At 35.9% G+C, this 24,978-nt stretch overlaps 2 protein-coding genes across 4 annotated transcripts in view; one reads left to right on the top strand and one right to left on the bottom strand.

The window, feature by feature from the left end:
• CAMK2G (calcium/calmodulin dependent protein kinase II gamma) overlaps window positions 1-24,978 on the bottom strand; it is a 1,229,125-nt gene that overhangs the window by 498,794 nt on the left and 705,353 nt on the right. The window lies entirely within an intron of this gene.
• The window catches only part of ADK (adenosine kinase), a 711,694-nt gene that overhangs the window by 307,667 nt on the left and 379,049 nt on the right, over window positions 1-24,978 (top strand). For all 3 annotated transcript variants that reach the window (XM_050803506.1, XM_050803508.1, XM_050803507.1), the window contains one exon: window positions 1,969-2,047. In XM_050803506.1, the coding sequence (XP_050659463.1) occupies window positions 1,969-2,047 (79 nt within the window). The remainder of the gene's footprint in view (window positions 1-1,968; window positions 2,048-24,978) is intronic.

Here is a 24,978-nt window from a genome sequence, read left to right as displayed (position 1 = left end):
CAGGAGTTTGATATCTGCCCGGGCAACATGGTGAAGCCCGTTTCTACAAAATAAAATACAAAAAAAATTAGCCAAGTATGGTGGCGCATACCTGTATTCCCAGCTATTTGGGGGACTGAGGTGGGAGGATCCTTTGAGCCCAGGAGATGGAGGCTGCATTGAGCTATGTTTGCGCCACTGCACTCCAGCCTGGGTGACAAAGGAAGATTCTGTCTCAAAAAAAAAAAAAAGAAAAGGTAATGTTTTTAGCTTAACATTATAAATCTAAATAATGAATTTATGCTTATTTTTAATTAAGTTTATACAATGTCTGTGAACTCTATACTGGAAGATGAAGAATGTAGTGCACTTACACTGTTTTGCCTTTTTATTCTTCCTTATATTTGCTTTGGTTTGATTTTTTTATTGATTGACTTTATGACTTCAACAATATATTTAAAACCTTTTTAAAAACTTGATTTTTAACATTTGAGATATTTATGGAGTCTTCTCCATAAAAGGGAGAATTTTGCTTGCAATAATGTATGATGGGCACTTTTAACTTTTTTATGGCTTTCTTTTTCAAAGTCGTATATCACCCTCCTTTTCTTTTAACCTCATTCCATCTTTCTTCTGTTTTTTTGGGGGGAGAGTTTGGCACATCTCCTTAGTAATTTTTTCCACATAGGATAAAGGATTATTAAATATTGCTTTGCCTTATTAACCTGATAGTTTGAGTGCATATTGAAAATTTCTAGTTTCAAAAATTTCCTCCCTTCTCAGCATAGAATACGTTCGTTACTCCATTATATTTTTAGCATCTGGTATTCTTTGAGAAGTTTAGTATTAGTCTGATTTTTATTCCTTTTAAGGTAATTATTATTTTTCATTTTATATGCTTTTAGGGTTTTATCTTAATATGAGAGATTACACAAAATGTGTCCAAGTATGGGGTCCTAGTCCCTAATCCCTTGTAAAGCTGTTTGATGTTTGGAAAAATCTGACCATATTTATGTTTCACCTTTTTTCCCCCCAACATTTCTCTCTTACTCTTCATAATGTTTATTTTCCCTTTCTGTATTTCCTGTTAAATAGATCTCAGACCACCTAATAAATTCTCTGCACCTTTTAATTTTTATCTCATATTTTTAATCTCTTATATTTTCTGTCTACTTTTTTGGTATTTTTAAAAATTTCAACTTCTCTATTTTTATCTTAGTTTTTACCCATGCATATTTTGATTGCTCAGGTAATCCATCCAACTATTTATTTTTCAAAAATTTTTCAATAATTGTTAAGTTAGTGCATAGAAACTGTGTCATTCTCTAGCTGCATCTTTTCATATAATTAGATAGGTCTGTTTGTGGCATCTTTCTTTCCTTGCTTTACAGGCAGTGCTGTTATACTTTTGTTTATTTTTATATATAAAATATATTTTTTGACATTTAGTAAGATGTGGAAGAGGAAATGAACATATGCTTCATCATCTCTTTTGAAGTGTAAGGTCTTATAATTTTCATACTTCTTGAACTGATTCCAAGGGTAACATTAAGTGAAATTTTGTTTAGTTTCTATAGAAAACTCTCTTAGTTGTCTGGAATGAGGAGAAATACACACTGATTTCTGTATGTTTGTAGTAACAAGTAATTCTGAGACTGGGATTCTGATTTTGACTTAACCAATTTGCCACATGTGACCTCCATTTGGCAATCTATTAATTATTACTTTTACTTTCTGTTTAGTTTAATGGCTAATTATGGACAGTCTGTGTTTTAAATTCTTAAATTCTTATAGTTGTACACTTATGGAAAACATTTCTTAAATGTGGAAATTCAGTATTTTTGTTATAAGATACTTCATTTATTCAACGTACTTAAACAATTAAAACATTTTACTATTTGTGTTTTAATACTCTTCTGCTCAGAAAAGTTTACATTGTGGCAACTCACAGAAGGTAACTTACTCTTTTCTACTGTGATTTCCTTATAGGTTTGATGAACTCGTGAAAAAATTCAAAGTCGAGTATCATGCTGGTGGCTCTACCCAGAACTCAATTAAAGTGGCTCAGGTTGGTTACTTATTTTAAAAGTTAAAAGGATTCAAAATGATTCTAGACCCATGTCTATTTTGCATAATTGTTTCCATTTATATTGTGTTGCTGTAGAATATAGTTTTGTTCATTTGAATTGGGATTTTAGTAGTCATTGCACATCTAATCAAAAGTTACTTTAATTGCTATTTCTTTGGCTGTTGGTAAGCTTGAACTTTTGATATGTTTATTGTTCATTTGCATTTCTTCTTAAATTACTTGTTTCCTTTCACTATCATTTTATAATTTTTCATATGTTACAGATTTATAGAAATTCTTCATATTTTATAGATAGTATTCCTTTTTATTTTATGAGTTGAAAGTATTTATTTTTTGTCATGTGTACATTAACTCTTACAGTGTCTTGTACGGTGCTTTAGTTCTTCATGTAACTTTCAAAGTTTTTAATGTAATTAAACTTTATGGCTTCTTCATTTCCTGCATGTCCTCCTTAGAAAGGACGTTTCTGCCACAAGATAGTAGAAATTGCTCTGTATTATATATAGATATCTATATACATAAATATATATGCATATGTTCATACCTGAATATCTATGTATAGACAGATATGTTGGTAGATATGTATATACATCGTTATATCTATACCGGGGTATATCTTTAATATATCTGTATATCTGTCTCTATTCCCATATCTTCCAATGAGTAATTGAATAAACTCATTAGGCATATGCTCTTTGAGTTACCAGTTTAACCTAATCTTGATTGAAAGAGTTAGTGATCTGCTTAATCTTCCAGCTTTGAAAGATATGAACAAGTTTTACATACCACTGGTTCTTACTTTTGCAGTTTGAAGCTAGCTCAAAATTCTGCTCATTGCAATCATGTGTCATTTCTGCTGTACTAGATTTCTTTTTCTTTTTTATTGATTAATGCATTCCCTTTGAATTCTAATTAACTTCAAGAACTGGAAAAGTGGAAAATTGACAAAATCCAGAATGATTTCTTTTCAAGTAACTCTTAGTTGATTTAGACATATAGTATGATTATTCCACATACTTCCAAGCTCAGATTTAATCATAGTTTTCAAATCTTTTGTAAAAATGAATCTTTAAGGTGGTCATTAATATGAAGTGGCCTGAGTCTTTCTGTTGGTCAATTGATTTGTATTGTTTTTGGTAAAACATCCAGGTGGTCACTTTATGAACTTCCAGAGTAATAGAAAAAGGATGATTTATGGCCAGGCACGGTGGCTCACGCCTGTAATCCCAGCACTTTGGGAAGCTGAGGTGGACAGATCACTTGAGGTCTGGAGATCCAGATCAGCCTGACCAACATGGTGAAACCCCGTCTCTACTAAAAAAGTACAAAAATTAGCCAGGTGTGGTGGCATATGCCTGTCATCCCAGCTACTTGGGAGACTGAGGCCAGAGAATAGCTTGAACCTGGGCAGTAGAGGTTGCAGTGAGCCGAGATCATGCCACTGCACTCCAGCCTGGGCAACAGAGTGAGACTCCATCTCAAAAAAAAAAAAAAAAAAAAAAAGGATAATTTACTAAAGCCTTAATTTATAAAGGCACGTTTTGCATTTTGCAGTTTTCAGTCTCTTCTCCTACTAGAACTGGAGGTGATATGGTTAGGCTTTGTGTCCCCACCCAAATCTCATCTTGAATTGTAATCCCTATAATCCCCACATGCCAAGGGAGAGACCAGGTGGAGGTAATTGACTCATGGGGGCAGTTTCCTTCATGTTGTTCTCCTGATAGTGAGTGAGTTCTCACAAGATCTGATGGCTTTATAAGGGGCTCTTACCCCTTTGCTCAGCATTTCTCATTCTTGCTGCCTTGTAAAGAAGGTGCCTTTCTTCTTCTTTGCCTTCTGCCATGATTATAAGTTTTCAGAGGCCTTTCCAGCCATGCTAAACTGTGAGTCAATTAAACCTTTTTTCTTTTTTTTTTTGAGACGAAGTCTCACTCTGTATCCCAGGCTGGAGTGCAGTGGCATGATCTTGGATCACTGCAAGCTCTGCCTCCCGGGTTCACGCCATTCGCCTGCCTCAGCCTCCCGAGTAGCTGGGACTACAGGCGCCCGCCACCATGCCTGGCTAATTTTTTCTATGTTTTGTAGAGATGGAGTTTCACCGTGTTAGCCAGTATGGTCTGGATCTCCTGACCTCGTGATCCGCCCGCCTCGGCCTTTTTTTCTTTATAAATTACCCAGTCTCTGGCCGGGCGCGGTGGCGCACGCCTGTAATCCCAACACTTTGGGAGGCCGAGACGGGCGGATCACGAGGTCAGGAGATCGAGACCATCCTGGCTCACACTGTGAAACCCCGTCTCTACTAAAAATACGAAAAATTAGCTGGGCGCGGTGGCGGGCGCCTGTAGTCCCAGCTACTCGGGAGGCTGAGGCAGGAGAATGGCATGAACCCGGGGGCGGAGCTTGCAGTGAGTGGAGATCGCGCCACTGCACTCCAGCCTGGGCGACAGAGCGAGACTCTGTCTCAAAAAAAAAAAAGATAAAAATAAATAAATAAATAAATAAATAACCCAGTCTCAGGCAGTTCTTTACCATAGTATGAAAATGAACTAATACGGGGAGGCTATTAGCTGTTCACTGATTGTCTCCTTTCTTGAGGATCTTCATCAGTTTCTGCCTTCTAAAAGTTTATTATTATATAATTAAGTTCTCCCTCAGCTTTCTCCCTGATATTGGTATCATAATAAAGCAGTCATTGCCTACTTTTATTCTTTTGCACTTTTTACAATATTTCCCATTCATTCTAACAATGTATTCTAGTAATGGTTTATTTGTTCTTGTCTTTTGCAAGGTAATAAAAGGAATTTGAAGTTTTGGGTAACTTACTATGTGAGAGCTTACTAGTAATCATACTTTCGTATATCAAGTTATATGACAAATTATGTCAACAAGAAAATGTCCCCAAAGCTCTTAGGTATTTTGATATGTCAAATCATGTTCTTGAAGATTTTAATGAAACCATGGGCAACAAAAACAAATATTGTTGATATCTTGTCCAAGTACAATTCTAGATTTATTTGATATACAGTACAAATGTAAATTTTGGTAAATTTCGTTTGGTCTGAACTGCTTACTAATGAAAGTGAAAAGTTCTTATCTGCTCAATATCCTGCACAGCATGTATATAACACTGCTAAAAAGGGGTGTGACTTGCTTAAGTTTGATCATTGACGCTTTCTTAATGAACACTTTTGGTTATGTTGCCAGTTTTTAAAAAATTTGTGGAAGCGCTTAATGTGATTTTTGACTTGAAAGAAATGGAAAAAGGCTGGCATTGTGACTCATGCCTGTAATCCCAGCATTTTGAGAGGCTAAGTCAGGAGGATCGCTTGATTCCAGTAGTTTGAAACCTTGTCTCTACAAAAAGAAAAATAAATGGAAGAAAATGACCTCCTTGAATATGTGCCTAAAAGATGGCTATTTTTGTTGCTGGACATAGATACCTTGCAGTACAATATTAACAAAATATGGGACCAAAGGAATGCCCTTCTCTGATTTGGCAGTACATTGAGAATGAGAATGGAAAAACAAGATTATAGAAAAAGATATTTTTTTGCGGTTTCTGTTTCTTTTGTTTGTTTGTTTTGAGACAGAGTCTCACTCTGTTGCTAGGCTGGAGTGCAGTGGTGCGATCTCTGCTCACTGCAACCTCTGCCTCCCGGGTTCAAGTGATTCTCCTGCCTCAGCTTCCCAAGTAGCTGAGACTATAGGCATGTGCCACCATGCCCAGATAATTTTTGTGTTTTTAGTAGAGACGGGGTTTCACCATGTTGGACAGGACGGTCTTGATCTCTTGACTTTGTGATCCACCCACCTCGGCCTCCCAAAGTGCTGGAATTGCAGGCATGAGCCATGGTGCCCAGCTTGTTTCTGTTTTTGAAGAGGCCACAAGTAGGCTAGAAAAAACACATACCAAAAAAAAAAAAAAAACCACACAAATAATTTTATTTATTTATTATTATATATTTTTTTTGAGACACTCTCTCTCGCTCTGTTGCCTAGGCTGGAATGTAGTGGTGTGATCATAGCTCACTCCAGCCTTGAACTGCTGGGCTCAAAGAGTCCTCCTTCCTCCATCTCCTGAGTAGCTAGGACTACAGTCATACCGTGCCATACCTGGCTAATTTATTTGTTGTAGAGACAGGGTCTCTGTATGTTGCCCAGATTGGTCTTGAATTTTTGGCTTCAAGTGATCCTCCTGCCTTAGTCTCCCAAAGTGCTAGGATTATAGGTGTGAATCATTGTACCTGGCCCAAATGGCTCATTTTTATATTATGAGTGCTTCAGAACTCAAGTAAAAAAGTCACAGAAAAGAGCAACGAGGTTAAATAAAACTTTTTTTCCAGTTTCTTTACTAAAAAATCCAGTTTTGACATCACAAATTCAAATTCAGGTGTTTTAAAACCATTTCTGCAAGAAAGAGAAATTTAACTTAGGATGATAGCCAATGTCTTTCAGAGTGTTTTGAAATGATGGACATTTTGAACACTGATAAGCCTATATAATGAATCTGTAAACACAAGGGATGTGATTCATAAGGAGCTGGAATGCCAAAACATGCATTTAGCTAAAAGATAGATGGATATTTTTATAGAACTATAAACTAATTCCTATATCTAAACACCTATTATTGATAGTAATTAAAATCCTAAGTATTCTGTTTACATGCTTTTGTTGAGAGAATATTTAGCTTAATGTCATTGCATTGGATTGATACCAAGAATGTGGGCTTGATGCATCAGAGGTGTAAGTCACAGTGGATTTTACCTTTGACTGTGTGTTAAGTTTCACCACACATACAAGAAGGATTGACCTAATGGCTCTAGTGAAGTATAGAAAGGAAACATAAAAGTAAAAATATTTTATTATTTCATAGGCAAAAAGAAGCATGCCATTGTTCTTTTTAATTCAATATTGGTAAAATGTTTAATCCAACTATAGTTACATTATTTTTTTTTAAAGTGTGACAGAAATAAATAATGCAGAATAATATATGATTATGAATAAGTTCAATATTAGTTAGCTAGAGCATTCTTAACAATTTCAGAGACTAGATGGCTTAAACAACAAAGATTTATTTTCTCACAGTGTTGGAGTCCCAGATCAAAGTGTTGACACCTTGATTCCTTCAGAGGCCTTGCAGATGGCTACCCTCTTTCTGCCTCTTTGCGTGGTGGTTTCTGTGTACATATGTACCCCTGGAGTGTGTCTGCGTGTCCTAATGTCTTCTTATAAGAACACCAGTCAGATTGGATTAAGGCCTACCTTACTGCCCTCCATTAATTTAATTACCTTGTTAAAGACCCTATCTTCAAATGTAGTCACATTGTGAGATACTGGAGTTTAGGGCTTCAACATATGAATAGTGGCAGGAGGGTCCGTGGAGGGATGTTTATAGTTCAGCCCATAACAACTATGTGTTTTTAAATTTTTGTGTCTAAGTAATAAAACATCAATAAGTTAATTTTTGGTAGTGTTCTTTTTTGATACCATCTTCCTTTTCTTTCCTGTATATGTTTTAGTTACTTTTATTATTTACCATTTAAATTACAATTAACATTGTAAACTCATAACAACCTGATTTGGATAATACCAATGTAGTTTCAATAATATACAAACACTACTCCTTTACATCTCCATCCTCTTCTTATATATTATTACTCTCATTGATTATGTCTTTGTATATTGCATGCCCATTAACATAGATTTATAATTATTATTTTATTCATTTGCCTTTTAAATCATATAGAATAAAAGGAATTACAAACCAAAAGTTCAGTGATACTGGCATTTATATTTACTATGTCCTTTCATTTCAGCCTGAAGGACTCTCTTTAGCATTTTGTGTAGGGCTGGTCTATTGTTAACAAACTGTCTTAGCTTTTGTTTATCTGGGAATGTCTTAAATAGCCCCTTTATTATAGGGTAGTTTTGTTGGATATATAATTCTTGGTTAACAGTGCCTTTCGTTTAATACATTAAGTATGTCAACTCACTGCTTTTTGGCCTACATGGTTTCTGATGAGAATTAGTTCTTAATCTTATTGAGAATCCTGACTTGGGACCAGTTGCTTTTCTCTCACTTATTTCAAAATTCTTTCCTTTTCTTTGTCTTTCAACAGTTGACTATAATGTGTCTTGGTGTGAATCTTTTTGTGTTTATCATGTTTAGAGCTTATTAAATTCATGCTTCAAGTTCATGCTTGGATGTGTAGATTCATACATTTTATCAAAGTCGGGAAGTTTTGGACCATTATATCTTCAAACATTTTTTTCTTTTATTTTTTCTCTGTTTTCCTTCTGGCATTCTCATAATTAATATGTTGGTCTGCGAAGATTGTTTAATGATAAGGATTCTGACTAAATAAGATAGAAAAAAAACACCATGGTGAGTAAGCAAAGCAGAAATAGAACCCTACTGTTCTAACTAGTAACCTCAGCTTGCTTTTGTTACTGGAGATTTTTCTCTCATCCTGAGAAGACTTCAATTTTTACTTCTCTAAGTGTGAGAGATTTTGAGTAGTGTTTCACTTGTTTTCTTCACTTCTTACTGTCTTCTTCAATTTGGGAGTAATTGTAGGTTGTCAGAGAGAGTGTCGAATATGCATCACTTTAAATACAGCTATCAGTAAATGGACTCTTTCATTCATGCTTCCCAGGGATGACAGTTTTCCTTGGTGCCTAGATACCTTTTTGTTCCTTGGAGATTTATAGTGTTATGTGACTCATTGAATTTTTCAGAAGCCTGATGGTGAGCTACATGAGGTATTTCTATTTAAGTTCTAGGTTCAGTTGTTTTTAAGCTTCCTTCAATTTAATTTATCTATAGTATTTTAAAATTTATTTTTAAAATGCCATCTTGGGGTATATTCTGGGCATCTCAGAAATTTTAAATACCATCTTATCCTTTGTTAACTGGAATATAAGCAGGTAATCATTTGAATCACTTTTTTCCTGTAATTATTATCATATTGAGGCTATATGGATTTTTATTTTATTTTATTTTGTTTTTTATTTTTTTGAGACAGAGTCTCACTCTGTCACTCAGGCTGGAGTGCAGTGGTGCGATCACAGCTCACCACATCCTTGACCTCCTGGGCTCAAGGAATTCTCCTACCTCAGCCTCTTGAGTAGTTGGGACAATAGGTGCACACCACCACACCCGCCTTATATTTAACTTTTTTTTACAGATGGGGTTTTGCCATATTAACCAGGCTAGTCCTGCATTCCTGGGCTCAAACGATCCTCAAGACATTAGCTTGGTCTCCTCTCAAATTACCAGATCCTTATTTCTGTCTTATAATTTCTAATCTGCTTTTATGATTATTGACTTACATTCAGTCTTGCAGTTTTTCATGTCTCTTCCAGTTAGATAAGCCTCCATATTTGTATTTAACTTCCAGTAAAATTTTAACCATGTTGTTGTTTCATTTTTAATTAAAATTTGAGAGGACTGCCTAAATGTCGTGTGTTTTATGTTTTATACATCTCAGGGGGATGCTTTTAATTATTTTCTTGATGTAAAACATCACATAATAAACTAGTGTTCATAATTGTATTTTAAAGCTTTCCAAAATGCTATGTAAAATGAGTTTCTAAAAACACTAAACAAAAGTTTTAGGAATTATGTTTGAATGAAATAGAAACATTGAACTCAAAATTGTAAAGCTGATATTTCAAGAACTACCAATTGGTGTAACATTACTAATTGAGTTATGGTATTTAGAAATTAAAACTGATTTAAATCAAAGGACTCATGTTGTTTATCTATTTCGAGATCTTTTTTGAAAAAAGTTAATCTAAAGTTTGTCTGTATTTAAAAAAATCTGATTATCTCTTTTGTGACCTATTTTACCTAGAAAAGCTAGTTAGAGGTTAAAAGGTTTTTTATGAGATGTACTTCTGTGCATTGGAACAGTCCAGATGTAAATTTAAAAAGAAGAAATGACAATGAAGTGATCAAAGAGAATTCTCTGTTCAAATGCTTTCACCTGGAGCAGTTGTAGAAATGTCAGTAGTACAACTGTATTTATAATTATAGCAGGATGTGGCAGAAGGTGATGCAACACAGTCTCATCAATTCTTTCTGTCATTTAAGAAAGTAGTAAGTACTAATTCTGTCAATTTTATGATTAATGAATAATTTTAAGTAACATAAGCCCTACAAATAAGGTTGACTATTCAAATTTTGATACCTCCTTATAATTTTTAAAGTTTAAATATGAATTAATACTCTTCTTTGTTTGCCTTTCTGAGCTCTTCCCTTTTCAAATTAGGTTGTAAACTTTTTGTAGCTAAAATAAGATGAAGGAAGCAGTGGCTTGCTGTCCTCAATTATAATACTTTTGATGTGTTTGTGAAATTATTCTAACTTAGATCAGATTCTTTAATGTAAAGAAAAATCAGTATTTCACTTTTCCCTTCCTCCCTTTTTTCCCTCTCTCCTTTCCTTGTCTCTCTCCTTTCCTTTCTCTCTCTTTTTCCCTTCATCCCTCCTCTCACCTTCCCTTCTTTTTCCTCCTCCTCCGTTCCTTACATCTTCTTCCCTTCTCTTCCTATCCTTCCTCCTCCCTCCCCTCTTCTTCCTTTCTTCCTACATTTTTTTATGTATTATATTAAGAAATTATTTTACTACTATTAGTGATGACATGCTTTTAGTTCTGTCTCAGCAGTTATGGTTGTGCTCTGCAGTTGTCCAGTATAAATCTATACATATCACAGTTACCCACTTCATAAAAGAATGACATATCTCTACTCTTGTGGACCTTAATGTCATGCGGTGTTCCTGGGTATAATATTAAACATGGGTACAATTTGAAATTGTATTTTTCTGTCTAAAAGCAAAACAAATAAACCTTCAGTAAGAAATACTACAAGCAATGGGACATAATTTCATCAAGGGGATGAAACTCTATTCCTTTTTATTCTATTTTGGAATTGGAATTCAGAAACTTTTTTTTGTCCTATGGATGGTATATTCGTTTATTTGAAATGAAAATTGAACTCAAATTTTTCTGAAAGAGTCTCATTTGTTAATTGGTTCACAAGGATGGTCTTTGCCATTTAAATTATACAGTGGTACTGTCAGCTGCCATCGTTTTTGAAAGCAAAGAAAATATTTAATTGTATTGATTTTCTAACTTACATTCCAATTAATACACATTTCCTTCTTCTTTAAATAACTTTATTGGAATATAGTTCACATACAATTCACCTGTTTAAAATGTATGACCCTGTGGCTCTTAGTGTGTTCACAGATTTAGCTAGCTGTGCAACCATCACCACAGTCAGTTTCACAATATTTTCATTATCAAATGAAGAAACTCTATAACTATTAGTAGTCATTCCCCATTTCTCTCTCACCCCCTCATCTTCTTTCCATTCAACCCCTGGGCCCCAGACAGTCACTTATCTAATTTCGTTTCTATATGTTTGCCTATTCTAGACAATTATTTTTGTTTTTGGAGATGGCATCTTGCTCCGTCTTCGAGGCTTGAGTGCAGTGGCACAATCATGGCTCACTGCAGCCTCCAACTCCTAAGCATAAGTGATCCTCCCACCTCTGCCTCCCGAGTAGCTGGGTCCACCGGCCTGTGCCAGCATGCTCAGCTAATTTTTAACTTGTAAATTTTCTGTGGAAATGGAATCTTGCTTTGTTGCCCAGGCTGATGTTGTTCCTGACCTCAAGCAACCCTCCTGCCTCTCCCTCCCAAAGTGCTGGGATTACAGGTGTGAGCCACTGTGCACAGCCTTTAAACAATTATCAAAAACCTATTCATATCTGTGATTCTAGATTCTTTCACCAATATCTCTCCATCCTTCTACCCCTCTAATTACCCAGGCCTCTGAAAAACACCATTTTACTCTCCTATGAGATCAGCTTTTTTATAGTTCACATGTGAGTTGAGATTATGTAGCATTTGTTTTTGTACCTGGCTTATTTCTTTTAACATGATATTCTCCAGCTTCCTCCATGTTACCACGAATGAGAGGATTTTTTTCTTTTTTTTTTGTGGATGAATGGTATTCCGTTGTGTATATATACCGCATTGTGTATATATACCGCATTCATTCATTGCCTGATGAACTCTTAGGTTGATTACATATCTTGGCTGTTGTGAATAATAAAGCAATAAATATGGAAGTGCAGATATATCTTAATCATTTCCACTGAATATGTACCCAAAAGTGGAATTGCTGGATCATTTTGAAGTCAGATAGCATGATGTGTCTTTGTCATTTTTGCTCAAGATTGCTTTTGCTGTTTGGGATGTTTTGTGGTTCTATATGAATTTTAGAATTTTTTTTCTATTTCTGTGAAGATTGTCATTGGCATTTTGAGAGGGTTTACTTTGAATCTGTAGATCACTTTGGATAGTATGAACATTTTAGCATTATTAATTCTTTCATTACATGAATGCAGGCTATCTTTTCATTTATTTGTGTCTTCTTTAATTTCTTTCATCAGTGTTTTATACTTTTCATCTTAGAGATCTTTTACCTCCTTTGTTGAATTTATCCCTAGGTATTTTAGCTATTTTTATAACTATTTTAAGAGGAATTGTTTACTTGATTTTTGTTTTTTCAGGTAGTTTGTGGTTGATGTATAGACATGCTTTTGTATGTTTGCTTTGTATCCTACAACTTTACTGAATGTGATTATTAGTTCTGACAGTATTTTGGTACATTCTTTAGGGTTTTCTGCGTATGAGATCATGTTGTCTGCAAACAAGAACAATTTAATTTCCACCTTTCCAATTTGGATGCCTTTTATTTCTTTCTCTTGCCTAATTGTTCTGGCTGGGTCTTCTAGACTATGATGAATAGAAAAGGTGAAAGTATACATCCTTGTCTTGTTCCAGATTTCAGAGGAAAAGCTTTCACTTTTTCCCCATTCAGAATGATAGCTTTGGGTTTTTCATCTATGGCCTTTATTGTGCTGAGCTACATTCCTTCTATTCCCAATTTGTTGATAATTGTAACATGAAGGAATGTTGAATTTTGTCAAATGCTTTTCTGCATCTATTGAAATGATTATATGTTTTTTTCCTGCATTTAATGTGATATATCACAGTTATTGATTTGTGTATGTTGAACCATTCGTATATCCATAGGACGAATCCACTTGATCCTGGTGAATTATCTTGTTAATGTGCTGGCTTTTTTTTTTTTCTTTTTTAAGACGCAGTCTCACTCTGTCACCTAGGCTGGGGTGCAGAGGTGCTCCACCTCCTGGATTCAAGCGATTCTCCTGCCTCAGCCTCCCGAGTAGCTGGGATTACAGGCGCCCACCACCATGCCTGGCTTTTAGTGCTTTTAGTAGAGAAGGGTTTCACCATGTTGGCCAGGGTGGTCTTGAAACCCTGACTTCAAGTTATTTACTTGGCCTCCCAAAATTAATGTGCTATTGAATTTGGTTTGCTGGTATTTTGTTCAGGATTTTTCCATCGAGGTTCATCAGAGACATTGGCCTGTAGTTTTCTTATTTTTGTTGTGTCCTTGTTAGGTTTTGGTATCAGGGTATTGCTGATTTTGTAGAATGAGTTTAGAAGAATTCCTTCCTCTTTAATTTTTAAAAATAATTTGAGAAGAATTGGTATTAGTTTTGCTTTGAATATTTGGTAGGGCTGGGTGTGTGTTGGCTTACACCAGTACCCCAGCACTTTGGGAGGCTGAGGTAGAACTGCAAGAGGCCAGGAATTCGAGGTCAACCTGGGCAACATAGTGAGACCTTGTTTCTACCAAAAAAAAAAAAAAAAAAAAAAATTAGCTTGGTGTGCTGGTACACACCTGTAGTCTCAGCTACTTGGGAGGCCTCTTGGGAGGCTGAGGCAGGAAGATTGCTTGAGCTTAGGAGGTGGAGGCGGCAGTGAACTCTGATCATGCCACTGTACAGCAGCCTGGGCAACAGAGCAAGACCCTGTCTCTTTAGAAAAACAAAATGAAAATTTTGATAGAATACAGCAGTGAAGCCATCAGGTCCTAGGCATTTTTTCTTTTTCCTGTGATGGGAGACTTTATATCACCGATTTAATCTCTTTACTTATTGGTCTGTTCTAATTTTTTATATCTTCATAATTAAATTTTGGTAGATTATATGTATTCAGAAATTTATTTCTTCTAGATTTTCTAGTTTGTTGGTATATAATTGTTAATGAGAGTCTCTTATAATTCTTTGTATTTCTCTGGGACCAATTGTAGTGTCTCCTTTTTTGTTTCTCACTTTTTTATTTGTATCTTCTCCTTTTTTTCTTAGTCTAGCTAAAGGTTTGTTGCTTTTGGTTATCGTTTCAAAAACCTAATTATTTGTTGTATTTATCTTTTGTGTGGTTTTTAGATCTCTATTTCATTTATTTCTTCTCTTTATTATTTATTTTTTTCTGCTAATTTGGGGTTTGGCTTGTTCTTGTTTTTCTAGTCCCTTGAGGTGCAACATTAGGTTTGTATCTTTCCTCTTTGGGGATTTATGTGTTAATTACTACAAACATCCCTCTTAGACCTGCTTTTGCTGTATCAGATAGGTTATGCTTTGTTTCCATTGGCATTGTTTCAAAAAATCTTTTTATTTCTCTTTAATATTTTCATTGACCATGTTGTTTAATTTCCATGTACTTGTAGAGTTTCTGATTTTCCTCTTATTATTGACTTCTAGTTTTATGACATTGTGATCAGAAAAGATAATCTATGATTTTGAACTGAAATTTGTTAAGACTTATGTTGTGGCGTAATATGCACTCTATCCTGAAGCATGTTTCATGTTCAGTTGAGAAGAATGTGTAATCTTCAGCCGCTGGATAGAATGTTCTGTAAATGTCTGTTAGGCCTATTTGGTGGAGAATACAGTTTAAACCTAATGTTTCTTTTTTGGTTTTCTGTCTGAATAATGTTTCTATTGCTTAAGTGGGGTGCTGAAGTTTCCTACTAGACAGAAGATCGGAAAAAGTAACAATTACATACTCGGCTTAGTATCTGGGTGATGAAATAATGTGTAAACAAACCCCCATGACACAACCTGCACATGTAACATACCTGCACATGTACCCCTGAACCTAAAATAAAAGTTAAAAAAAAAAAGTTGTCTACTATGATTATTTTATACTCTATCTTTCCCTTTAGATTTATTGATATTTGCTTATATCAGGTTATTTTAAACTAGTAACAACTTAACTTTGATTGCTAAAAATGTTTAATAAACACCTTGTACTTTAACTCCTCTTTTTCTCTCGTATTTTGAATTTTTTTTGAGATAGTCTCACTCTGTCACCCAGGCTGGAGTGCAGTGGCACAATCTCAGCTCACTGCAACCTCCACCTCCTGGTTTCAAGCAATTCTCATGCCTCAGCCACCCAGGTAGCTGGGATTACAGGGGTGTACCACCTTGCTCAGGCAATTTTTATATTTTTGGTAGAGACGGGGTTTCACCATGTTGCCCAGGCTGGTCTTGAACTCCTGACCTCCAGTGATCTGCCTGCCTCGGCCTCCCAAAGTGCTGGGATTACAGGCATGAGCCAACTCGTCCAGCCACATATTTTGAATTTTTGATGTTACAACTTACAACTTTTAAAACTGCATATCCTACTATCAATTGTTGTAGTTATAATTATTTTTAATAGTTTTGTCTTTAATCTTCATATTAAAGATATAAGAGGTTTATATACTATGCTTACAATAGGCCGAATACCCACTTCCCAATCATTTTTTCTACCATAGAAACTTGCATCCAGGGGACTTCTGCATATGCGGGCTTAGGGGAAGGGTGTTGCAGTCAAAGCACCATTTCCCTTACTATCTGATATGGTTTGGCTCTGTGTCCCTCGCCCCAAACCTCATCTCCAGTTGCAATCCCCATAATCCCCACATGTTGAGGGAGGGACCTAGTGGGAGGTGATTGGATCATGGGGGTGGTTCCCCCCATGCTGTTCTCATGATAGTGAGTAAGTTCTTATGAATCTGATGGTTTTATAAGTATTTGGCAGGTCCTCCTTCACTCTCTGTCTTTTTCTCCTGCTACCATGTGAAGAAGGTCATTACTTCCCCTTTGTGTTCCAGCGTGATTGTAAGTTTTCCAAGGCCTCCCCAGTCATATGGAGCTGTGAGTCAATTAAACCTCTTTTCTTTATAAATTACCCAGTCTTGTATATTTCTTTATAGCAGTGTGAAAATGGACTAATACACTGTTCCCAGATTTTTCTCAGCTCTGTGGTACAATGAGACATCATCCTGAGTTCCAAGAGATCCAGGGTAGTCGTCTTGCCACTGAGAAGTCACTAATTGAAACTCTATAGGGTATAGAGAACCAGACAAAAATTCCTACCCTTCCATTTTGCTAACATCATTGTGCTATGTTTTTTAAATAAAAATGTTTTTAGAGTATTTGTGTTCTTTGGTACTTTTGCTGCTGAGATACTTTGGTTTTTTACTTTGTTATCCCAATAGTCTAGATTGTAACATACCACAGTGATTTGCCGCAAGAAGGATGTGCTGTAGAATTAAGCCAAGCTGGGCAAGTATGAACTTGGGACTATCACGAAACTCTTTCTCATTCTTTTCTCCTTCTTGAATTCTTCCCATATCAAGCATTTACAACCCACTATGTAGAGGTCCATACACCTTGGCTTATAGACTTCACTTGGTAGTAACTGTTGCCCACCTATTAACCAGAATTTTCATTTAAAAATCTTTGCATAAAAATTAGTAGGTATGCAGTGGAATTTTCAAACAAGGAAGAAGATTGGTTGGATGGATGGATGTTAGGTGACCACTGGGAAACTATGGTTTTAGAACAAGTAGCTAGTGGGTTGCAGGTGGCATGTATTTTAATACACGTAGCAGAAAACTGAAAATTTATGAGCATTTTAGAAATTAGAGCTCTGTCAAAATAAGAGAAAAACTTAGATTTAATTTTATAAAAGCAGTACTAATGACTTTCCTTTATGAAGATGGTATATGATTTATCTATATATGAACAATTATATGTATCATTAAGTGGATCAGATAAATTTTTTGTTCTTTTAAGAATAATAGGCCAAGTGTGGTGGCTCATGCTTATAATCCCAGCACTTTGAGAAGCCAAGGCCAAAGGATCAGTTGAGCTCAGGAGTTCAAGACCAGCCTGGGCAACATGACAAAACCCTGTCTCTACAAATAATAATAAAAAAAATTAGCAGGGCACAGTGGTGCATGCCTGTCATCCCAGCTAGTCAGGAAGCTGGGGTGCAAGAATTGCTTGAGCCTAGGAGGTTGAGGCTGTAGTGAGCCATGATTCTGCCACTGCACTCCAGCCTAGGCAACAGAGCTAGACATTGTCTCAAAACCAAATAATAATTATTTATATATATATATTTTTTTATCTAATGTGGGTTTTTGCTTTATGTAACAGTTGTCACCTACTCTAATATGAAAAGTGAAAGCCAGGTATGGTGGTGCATACCTGTAGTCCCTGCTACTCAGGAGGTTGAGATGGGAGGATCACTTGAGGCCAGGAGTTTGAGGCTGCAGTATGCTATGATTGCTCCTGTGAATAGCCGCTGTACTCTAGCCTGGGAAACACAGTGGCACCCTGTCTCTTAAAAAAAATTATTTAAAAGCATGTTCACAAGTTCTTTAATACTTCCCTATTGAAAAGGTAGAACCTAATTTCCCCTCTCTTGAATATGGCCCAGACTTAGCGACTTGCTTCTAATAAGTAGAATGTATGTAATGATGGTGTGCTATTTCTGAGGCTAGATCGTTAAAGGCATAAATACTTCCATATTATTTTTTCTTGGGACACCCATAATGGGGAATTCAACTGCTTATGTCTTGAGGATACGCAGTCAACCTATGAAGAGGTCCTCATGGGCAGGAACATAAGCCTTCCAGTGGCAACCAACGCCAATATGCTGGCCATATGAGTGAGCCAGCCCCAGTCAAATCATCAGATTACTGGAGCCCTGCCTTACTTAACCGACTACAACCTGATGAGACACCCCAAGAGAGAACTGTTTCACTAAGCTGCTCCTAAATTCCTGACCCACCAAAACTATGTGAGATAGTATTTCTTATTTATAGTCACCATGTTTTGAAGCAACAATGACTATTAAAATAATACAATAACTTTTAGACATTGTTTTTAATCCCTGTTTTCAGTAGTCCCTGTACCTTCCCACCCCAATTTGTATTTCCTGTTTCTATTTGAACTTTTTTCTTTTTTGTTTTCATTTCTTTTATACATAGTTGTTTTGAGCTATAAGAATAATTTATGCCAAAAATTATTCAGCTAATATTTTACACCAGTATTGCAACCAGTATACTGGTATAAAAGTAGAAAATAAACTACTATGGCTGTGTTTTGCTTCTTACAGATGGAAGGAAATGCCTAAAATTTAATTTTATATACCACAATGTGTTTTGAAAGTTGCGAATAATGCTTCTGGTTTTGAAAACCTCTTTTGATTTTTTTTTTCTCACAAACACGATACTCTTAAGTAAAATGGAGTGATCTATGATTAATATAAATAATGAAGATTGTGCAAGTTATTTTACTTCCATTGAAATAGCAAGGCCAGAATAATTTATTCATGTTTTCCAGAAGAATAACAAAATAGAATCAGTGGCAATACTAGTAAACGTTAGTCTACATTTCTATTTATTTATTTATTATTATTATTTTTTTAGATGGAGTTTCGCCTTTGTTACCCAGGCTAGAGTGCAGTGGTACGATCTCAGCTCACTGCAACTTGCACCTCCCAGGTTCAAGTGGTTCTCCTGTCTCAGGCCTCCCGAGTAGCTGGGATTACAGGTGCCCACCACCACACCCGGCTAATTCTTTGTATTTTCAGTAGAGACGGGGTTTCATCATGTTGGCCAGGTTGGTCTCAAACTCCTGACCTCAGGTGATCCACCTGCCTCGGCCTCCCAAAGTGCAGGGATTATAGGCGTGAGTCACTGCACCCAGCCAACGTTTCTATTTCTTTAACTTCATACCATTTGCTGTAGCTAGCTGGATCATATTTCTTAAATTTTACTTTATTTGTTTTATTTTTGAGATGGAGTCATGCTCTGTCGCCCAGGCTGAAGCTCAGTGTCGCGATCTTGGCTCACTGCAAATTCTGCCTCCTGGGTTTGAGCAATCCTCCTGCCTCAGTCTCCTAAGTAGCTGGATTACAGGCTTCTGCCACTGTGCCCAACTAATTTTTTTTTTTTGTATTTTTTTGTAGAGACAGAGTTTCACCCTATTGACCAGGCTAGTATTAAACTCCTGACCTAAAGTGATCCACCCACCTAGGCCTCCCAAAGTGCTGGGATTACGGCCATGGGCCACTGTGCCCAGACAAATTTTACTTTCATAGTAACATTTTGCAAATGTAAAAATTTTATAATTTGATTAGTAATGTCATACTCTATCAAGGTGATGCTCTCTTAAAAGTTGTTGATGATAATATTAGATGAGAGGTGTATGTAGTTATGAAAGACCCTGAAATGATTGTATTTTTTTATTTGTGTACAAAGTTTACTCACATTTCTATGTCTAGCCATAGCTATTCTAAGCTATAGCACAAAGAACTGTATTATGATAGTGAGACTATAAAAAGGTAAATTTAGAGAAAGCTTCCAGATCTGCTGTAGAATTTATTACCATCTGGTCTCTTTGGAGACTAGTATAATTATTCATGGGAATGTTTTCAACACAAAAAAGCATGGTTTGTGTATTGGCAGAAAGTAAAAAGTACCAGTGGTTTAAACCATATGTAGCTTTTTTAGAGTTAGGCAAGGGAAATGAACTGAAGACCTAATTGAGAGTCATCAGTAGTGATGCAATTTGTCTCAATTTTGTCAGAATCTGTTCATAATGAACAAAATATTGCACAACAAGAAAAACCGAAGGTATTAGAAATACAACTCCATTTGAAGAGTATTACTTTATCGTAATTTAACCAATGAAATGTAAGATGGTTTCAGCTAAGTATTTGTGTAAATCTGTGAAATAAGGAATATATGTCAGATTTTGATGACTTTTAAAAATGAAAACACTCATGTTAAAATAATTTTAAGCTTGAACACTGGAAGAATTCCTTATTAAGGTTATTTTGCTTAAATTGAATATAATGTATTATTTTAGATCATTTTAGATGTGGCATGGACTTACTACTATTCGTCTTAAGAAGTAGAAATATTTTACAGTCTTTCTTAAGCTTACATTGATTTTATAGAAAAAGGATTAAAAGCTAAATATCTTTTCACTTTCCATTCTAACAGTTACTTGGAAAGAGGTCTATGTAAAATGAGATGACAAATCAAAAAATTGAAATCATCTATTTTTTCAGCTATTTTAAAACAAAAATGCCTAGTGGGCTGGGAATACACAGGAAATTTAAATTTGTGATTGAGAATAAGAAATGCATTTGTGGTTTTAAAAAAGAAATACCAGCATGTCACATTAAAAATATGGCATCTACAGTATTGCACAGTTAAAAGGAAAATGTTTTACATTAGGGGGTATGTTGTACTTTAGAGAGCTAGTGCAGGGATACGAATGAGAAGTCTAACACCATAGAAGGTATGAGCATTAATAATCCGGTCAGAGAGGAAGAATTTTGCTGCCTCCCATGTAACATAAAACAGATGTTCCATTCTATTAGAACCTTACTAAAATGAGAGTTTAGATCATCGGTCAATAGGAGAAACATGAACAATGGCAATTTAATAATTTTGAGGGTTTATCTTATTTGTGGGTTAATATCCATGGTGGGGAGTGTGAAGGGATGCCTGCCAAATGTTGTTTTATTTTTGATATCTTGATTTAGAGAGCTGAAAGGCAGCAGTAAACTATACTAATTTTTAATCTGTTGTTTTGCAAATTTTATCTGTTTTCTTTCTCAAAAACTGTTGTAAGAAACAAAAGATTGTCCCGGCACAGTGGCTCGCACCTGTAATCCCAGCACTTTGGGAGGCTAAGGTGGGAGGATCACGAGGTCAGGAGATCGAGACCATCCTGGCTAACACAATGAAACCCCGTCTCTACCAAAAATACAAAAAAAAAAAAAAAAAAATTAGCCCGGCGTGGTGGCGGGTGCCTGTAGTCCCAGCTACTTGGGAGGCTGAGGCAGGAGAATGGCATGAACCCGGGAGGTGGAGCTTGCGGTGAGCCTAGATCGCGCCACTGCACTCTAGCCTGGGCGACAGAGTGAGACTCCATCTCAAAAAAAAGAAAAAAAAAGAAAGAAAAGATTTAGAAATGATAAGTCTTGATTTAATGCTTGAATAGGTGTTGAAGCATATCTGACAGTATAATTAATTAACTTTAAATGAATACTGTAAACATTAAGTAGTTGGCAACTGAAAGTAGACATATGCAGAAAGGGACACCAGGGATGGTACCACAGGGTTCTGGGTATATTTTTGGTTTTTTTTTTTTTTAGGGAAGATTTACTATTTTCTAGAGAAGAAATTCTTTTAAAAAAACTTATTTATAAAAAATAAGTTATAATTTATATATAAAAAAGTGGTCTTTGTAGTGTATGTTTCTGCAAGTTATGACACATGCACACAGTCTTGCAACCAGTATCAGAAGTAAGATAGAGAATAGTTTCATCACCCCAAAACTTTCCCTGTGTCTCCTTTGTAGTCTTCCTTTCCCCCACTTCAGCCCTTAGCAATCCCTGCTCTGTTTTTGTTGACAGAGACAGTTCTCCTCACTTGCTTGTGAAGACTGTGAGGCTCTGATTTCCTTTTTTCCTGGGACATTTCTTAGGATTATATGTGCAGCTGATAAACTTGAGACATGTGATAACATCTCTTCCCAGACAAAGAGCAAGCTTATTTACTGCTTGCTATAAAATTGGTGATTCCCCAAGTTCAGTGCTTCTCATTTGCTGATGCAAACTCACTTCATGCATAGCATCCATCTGAGCATCCCCAAAGGACTTGGAATGAGGAGAACTGATGCAAATATGCTGATGTTCTTCTGCTTTGTCATAAGTAATGAAGTATTTTTTTCTTTGAGGAGTCTTGTGTCTTCTGCCTGCATCCATGAATTAGTTAAGAGCCTTTTGTGTTAGCTTTATTAAATAGGGTAAAATCAAATCCCATTCTCCATAATTTTCTGTTTGTATAGTTTTACCTTTTCCAGTGACTTGTATTGAGGGTTCCTGCTTCTAGTCAACAACCTATGAGTGATTTTTTAGGTCCAATCATAAAGCATTTACAGAGGTTTTTCTGGCAGGCTTCATAGGGGGAAGACTGGTCTCCAGAGCAGACTTGGTGCAAAACTTTTATAGTCTCTGAGGGGAATTGCAGTCAAGGATCCAGTCATCCTCTTACACATATCTGCATTCCTAGCCTAGGTGCCATCATTCAGAGGCCTCTTTATGTGGTTCTTTTGGGGAGGCTTTCCTTAAGTGTCTCTGTCAAGACTTTATTGGGGAAAAGAGGCAAGACACCAACTCTTTCTCTACTATGACTTGCACTTTTCTGTTTCTAACCCTTCCTTCTCTAGCCTTCACTCGACTCCTGGGTCTATAAAACTACCAGAGTCTTTTGTTGGGGGTTCCCTTTGGCAGTGAGGCAGCCCTCACATCTGTACTGGTCTGCCTGCCCTGTGGACCAGTGTGCCATGCCACAGGGGAAAATGGAATGGGGGGTAACTGGCACTTTCTCCAGTTTAACCTCTTATACTATCACAGTAAGTGATTACAGACCTATTCTTTATTTTATTTTATTTATTTTTTTTGGCTCGTTGCCATTGGCTGTGCCAGAACGTAGCAGCACAGCTTTCTCCAGCTCTCCTGAGGTGCTGATACACACAAATGGAATCATGTTGTGCATAGCCTTTGAATCTGACTTTATTTGACATAAGTTCATCTTAGATTCATCCATTTTGCTTTGTCAATAGTTTTTAAATTTTAATGGCTGAGTAGTTTTCTATCATCGTGATGTACTACACTTTGTATCTCTGTCCACTCTAGAGGAATATTTGAGTTGTTTCTGGTGATTATGAATAAAGCTGCTAAAAATATTTATATGTTTTTGTGTTAACATAAATTTTCATTTTACTAGATGTATTGCTAAACTCCTTTCCAAAGTGGCTGTGCCATTTCACATTCCCACTAGTAATATATGAGAAGTCTAGTGGTTCCACATCCTTTCTGCAGTTGATATTGTCAATTTTTATTACTATATCAATTATAAGGGGGAGAGGAGTATCTCATTGTTTGTTTCTACTTCCCTAATTATGTGAAGCACGTTTTTATATGCTTATTTGCTATCTGCATATGTTCTTTGAAGAAGTATCTCTTCAAACTGTTTACCTGTTTTTTTTTAAAAAAAAAATTGTGTTTATTTTTGTTACAGGGTTTTGAGAATTCTTTATCTGTTCTGCAGACAAGACTTTTATCAGATGTGTGATTTGCAAATATTTTCTCCTCGTGAGTGGCTTGTGTTTTCATTTTCCTAACAATGTCTTTCAGTGAGCAGAAGTTCTTACAAATTTATGTACTTTAAAAATGGATTATGCTTTTGTGTCATGTAAGAACTCTTTGCCTAATCCAGGGTCAGAAAGATTTTCTCCTATATTTTCTACTAGAAATTTCATAGTTTTACTTTTTACATGTAGATCTGTGATCCATTTTGAGTTAATTTTTGTGTGTATTGAGTGAGGTCTGTAACAGAGTCTTTGGTTATTGTTTTTTGCTTTGGCATGTGGATATCCAATTGATCCATTACTCTTTCCCGAAGTCTATTTAAATCTCTTTAATTGCCTTTGTACTTTTTTGAAAATCAATTATGTGGTTGTGTATCTATATTCCATATTCTGTTTCATTGATCTATATGATAGATCTCTTCTTTCTCCAATATCATACCTCTCTGATTACTGTAGCTTAATGTGTTTGGTTTTTTTGTTTTGCTGTCTAATCATGGAAGTTGAAATTATTGCATTTTACAAGTCGATATTTTTTGTAGTCGTAGACATCTGTAATTTTGCACTGTTAATTTTAATGTAATGGACATATTAGAAATTAGGTTTTCGATATGCAGGGGAAATGCTTTTAATTTATAATTGAAGAGAGTTATGAAATAATAATAAATAGAAAAAGTAAATAGAGAAAGGAAAGTATAGTCATCCCTTGGTGCCCATGAGGGATTGGTTCTAGGACCCTCTGTGGATACCAAATCCATGGATACTCAAGTCCCTTAAATGGCATAATATTTGCACATAACCTATGCATATCCTCCCATATACTTTAATCCCTAGATTACTTATAATACCTAATACACTATAAATGCTAAGTAAATACTTGTTATACTGTATTGTTTAGGGAATAATGACAAGAAAAAAGTCTGTACATGTTCAGTACAGACTCAGCAACTATCCATTTCCCCCACTTCCAAGTATTTTTGATCTGCTCTTGGTTGGTCTGCAGATGCAGAACCCGTGGATATGGTGGGCCTACTATATATATATATGTCTTATTTATTGTCACTACCTTTTGCTTCCAAGTATTTTTGATTTTTAATGAGAGTTATTTTATTGTGGTGGGTGGTTTAACATACATAAGTTTTCTCAGCAGCAGAACCTGAAGCAAGGATTTTAGAACAATGCCTACTTTGGAGATGTATGTAACAGGCAAGAACTGATGCAAGGAAAGCAAGACAGCTAATGAAGACTTACTAACTAAACTACCACAATAGGTTGCTGGAGCTTTATCTTGTGCGATAATTCTGGGAAAGTCAGTGTCAAATTTAGTTTCGGGATTAACTCACCTGAAGTGTGAGAGATTGAGTATATTTCCTGTTACTGGTTGTGGACTGCCATACAGAGGACAGTGCACCCACCTGGTGCTATGGTGGGCATAGTAGCATTCAGCCATTCAGAGGAAAGCCCTGAGGCATACAGAGGAAGATACTGGCTGTTGGAAGTAATTTGGAGTGGTGGG

Source organism: Macaca thibetana, chromosome 9 (assembly GCF_024542745.1).
Source record: "Macaca thibetana thibetana isolate TM-01 chromosome 9, ASM2454274v1, whole genome shotgun sequence".
Taxonomy (NCBI): Eukaryota; Metazoa; Chordata; class Mammalia; order Primates; family Cercopithecidae; genus Macaca; species Macaca thibetana.
The sequence above is the reverse complement of the archived record's forward strand: the minus strand, read 5'-3'. Positions and strand labels throughout refer to the sequence as shown.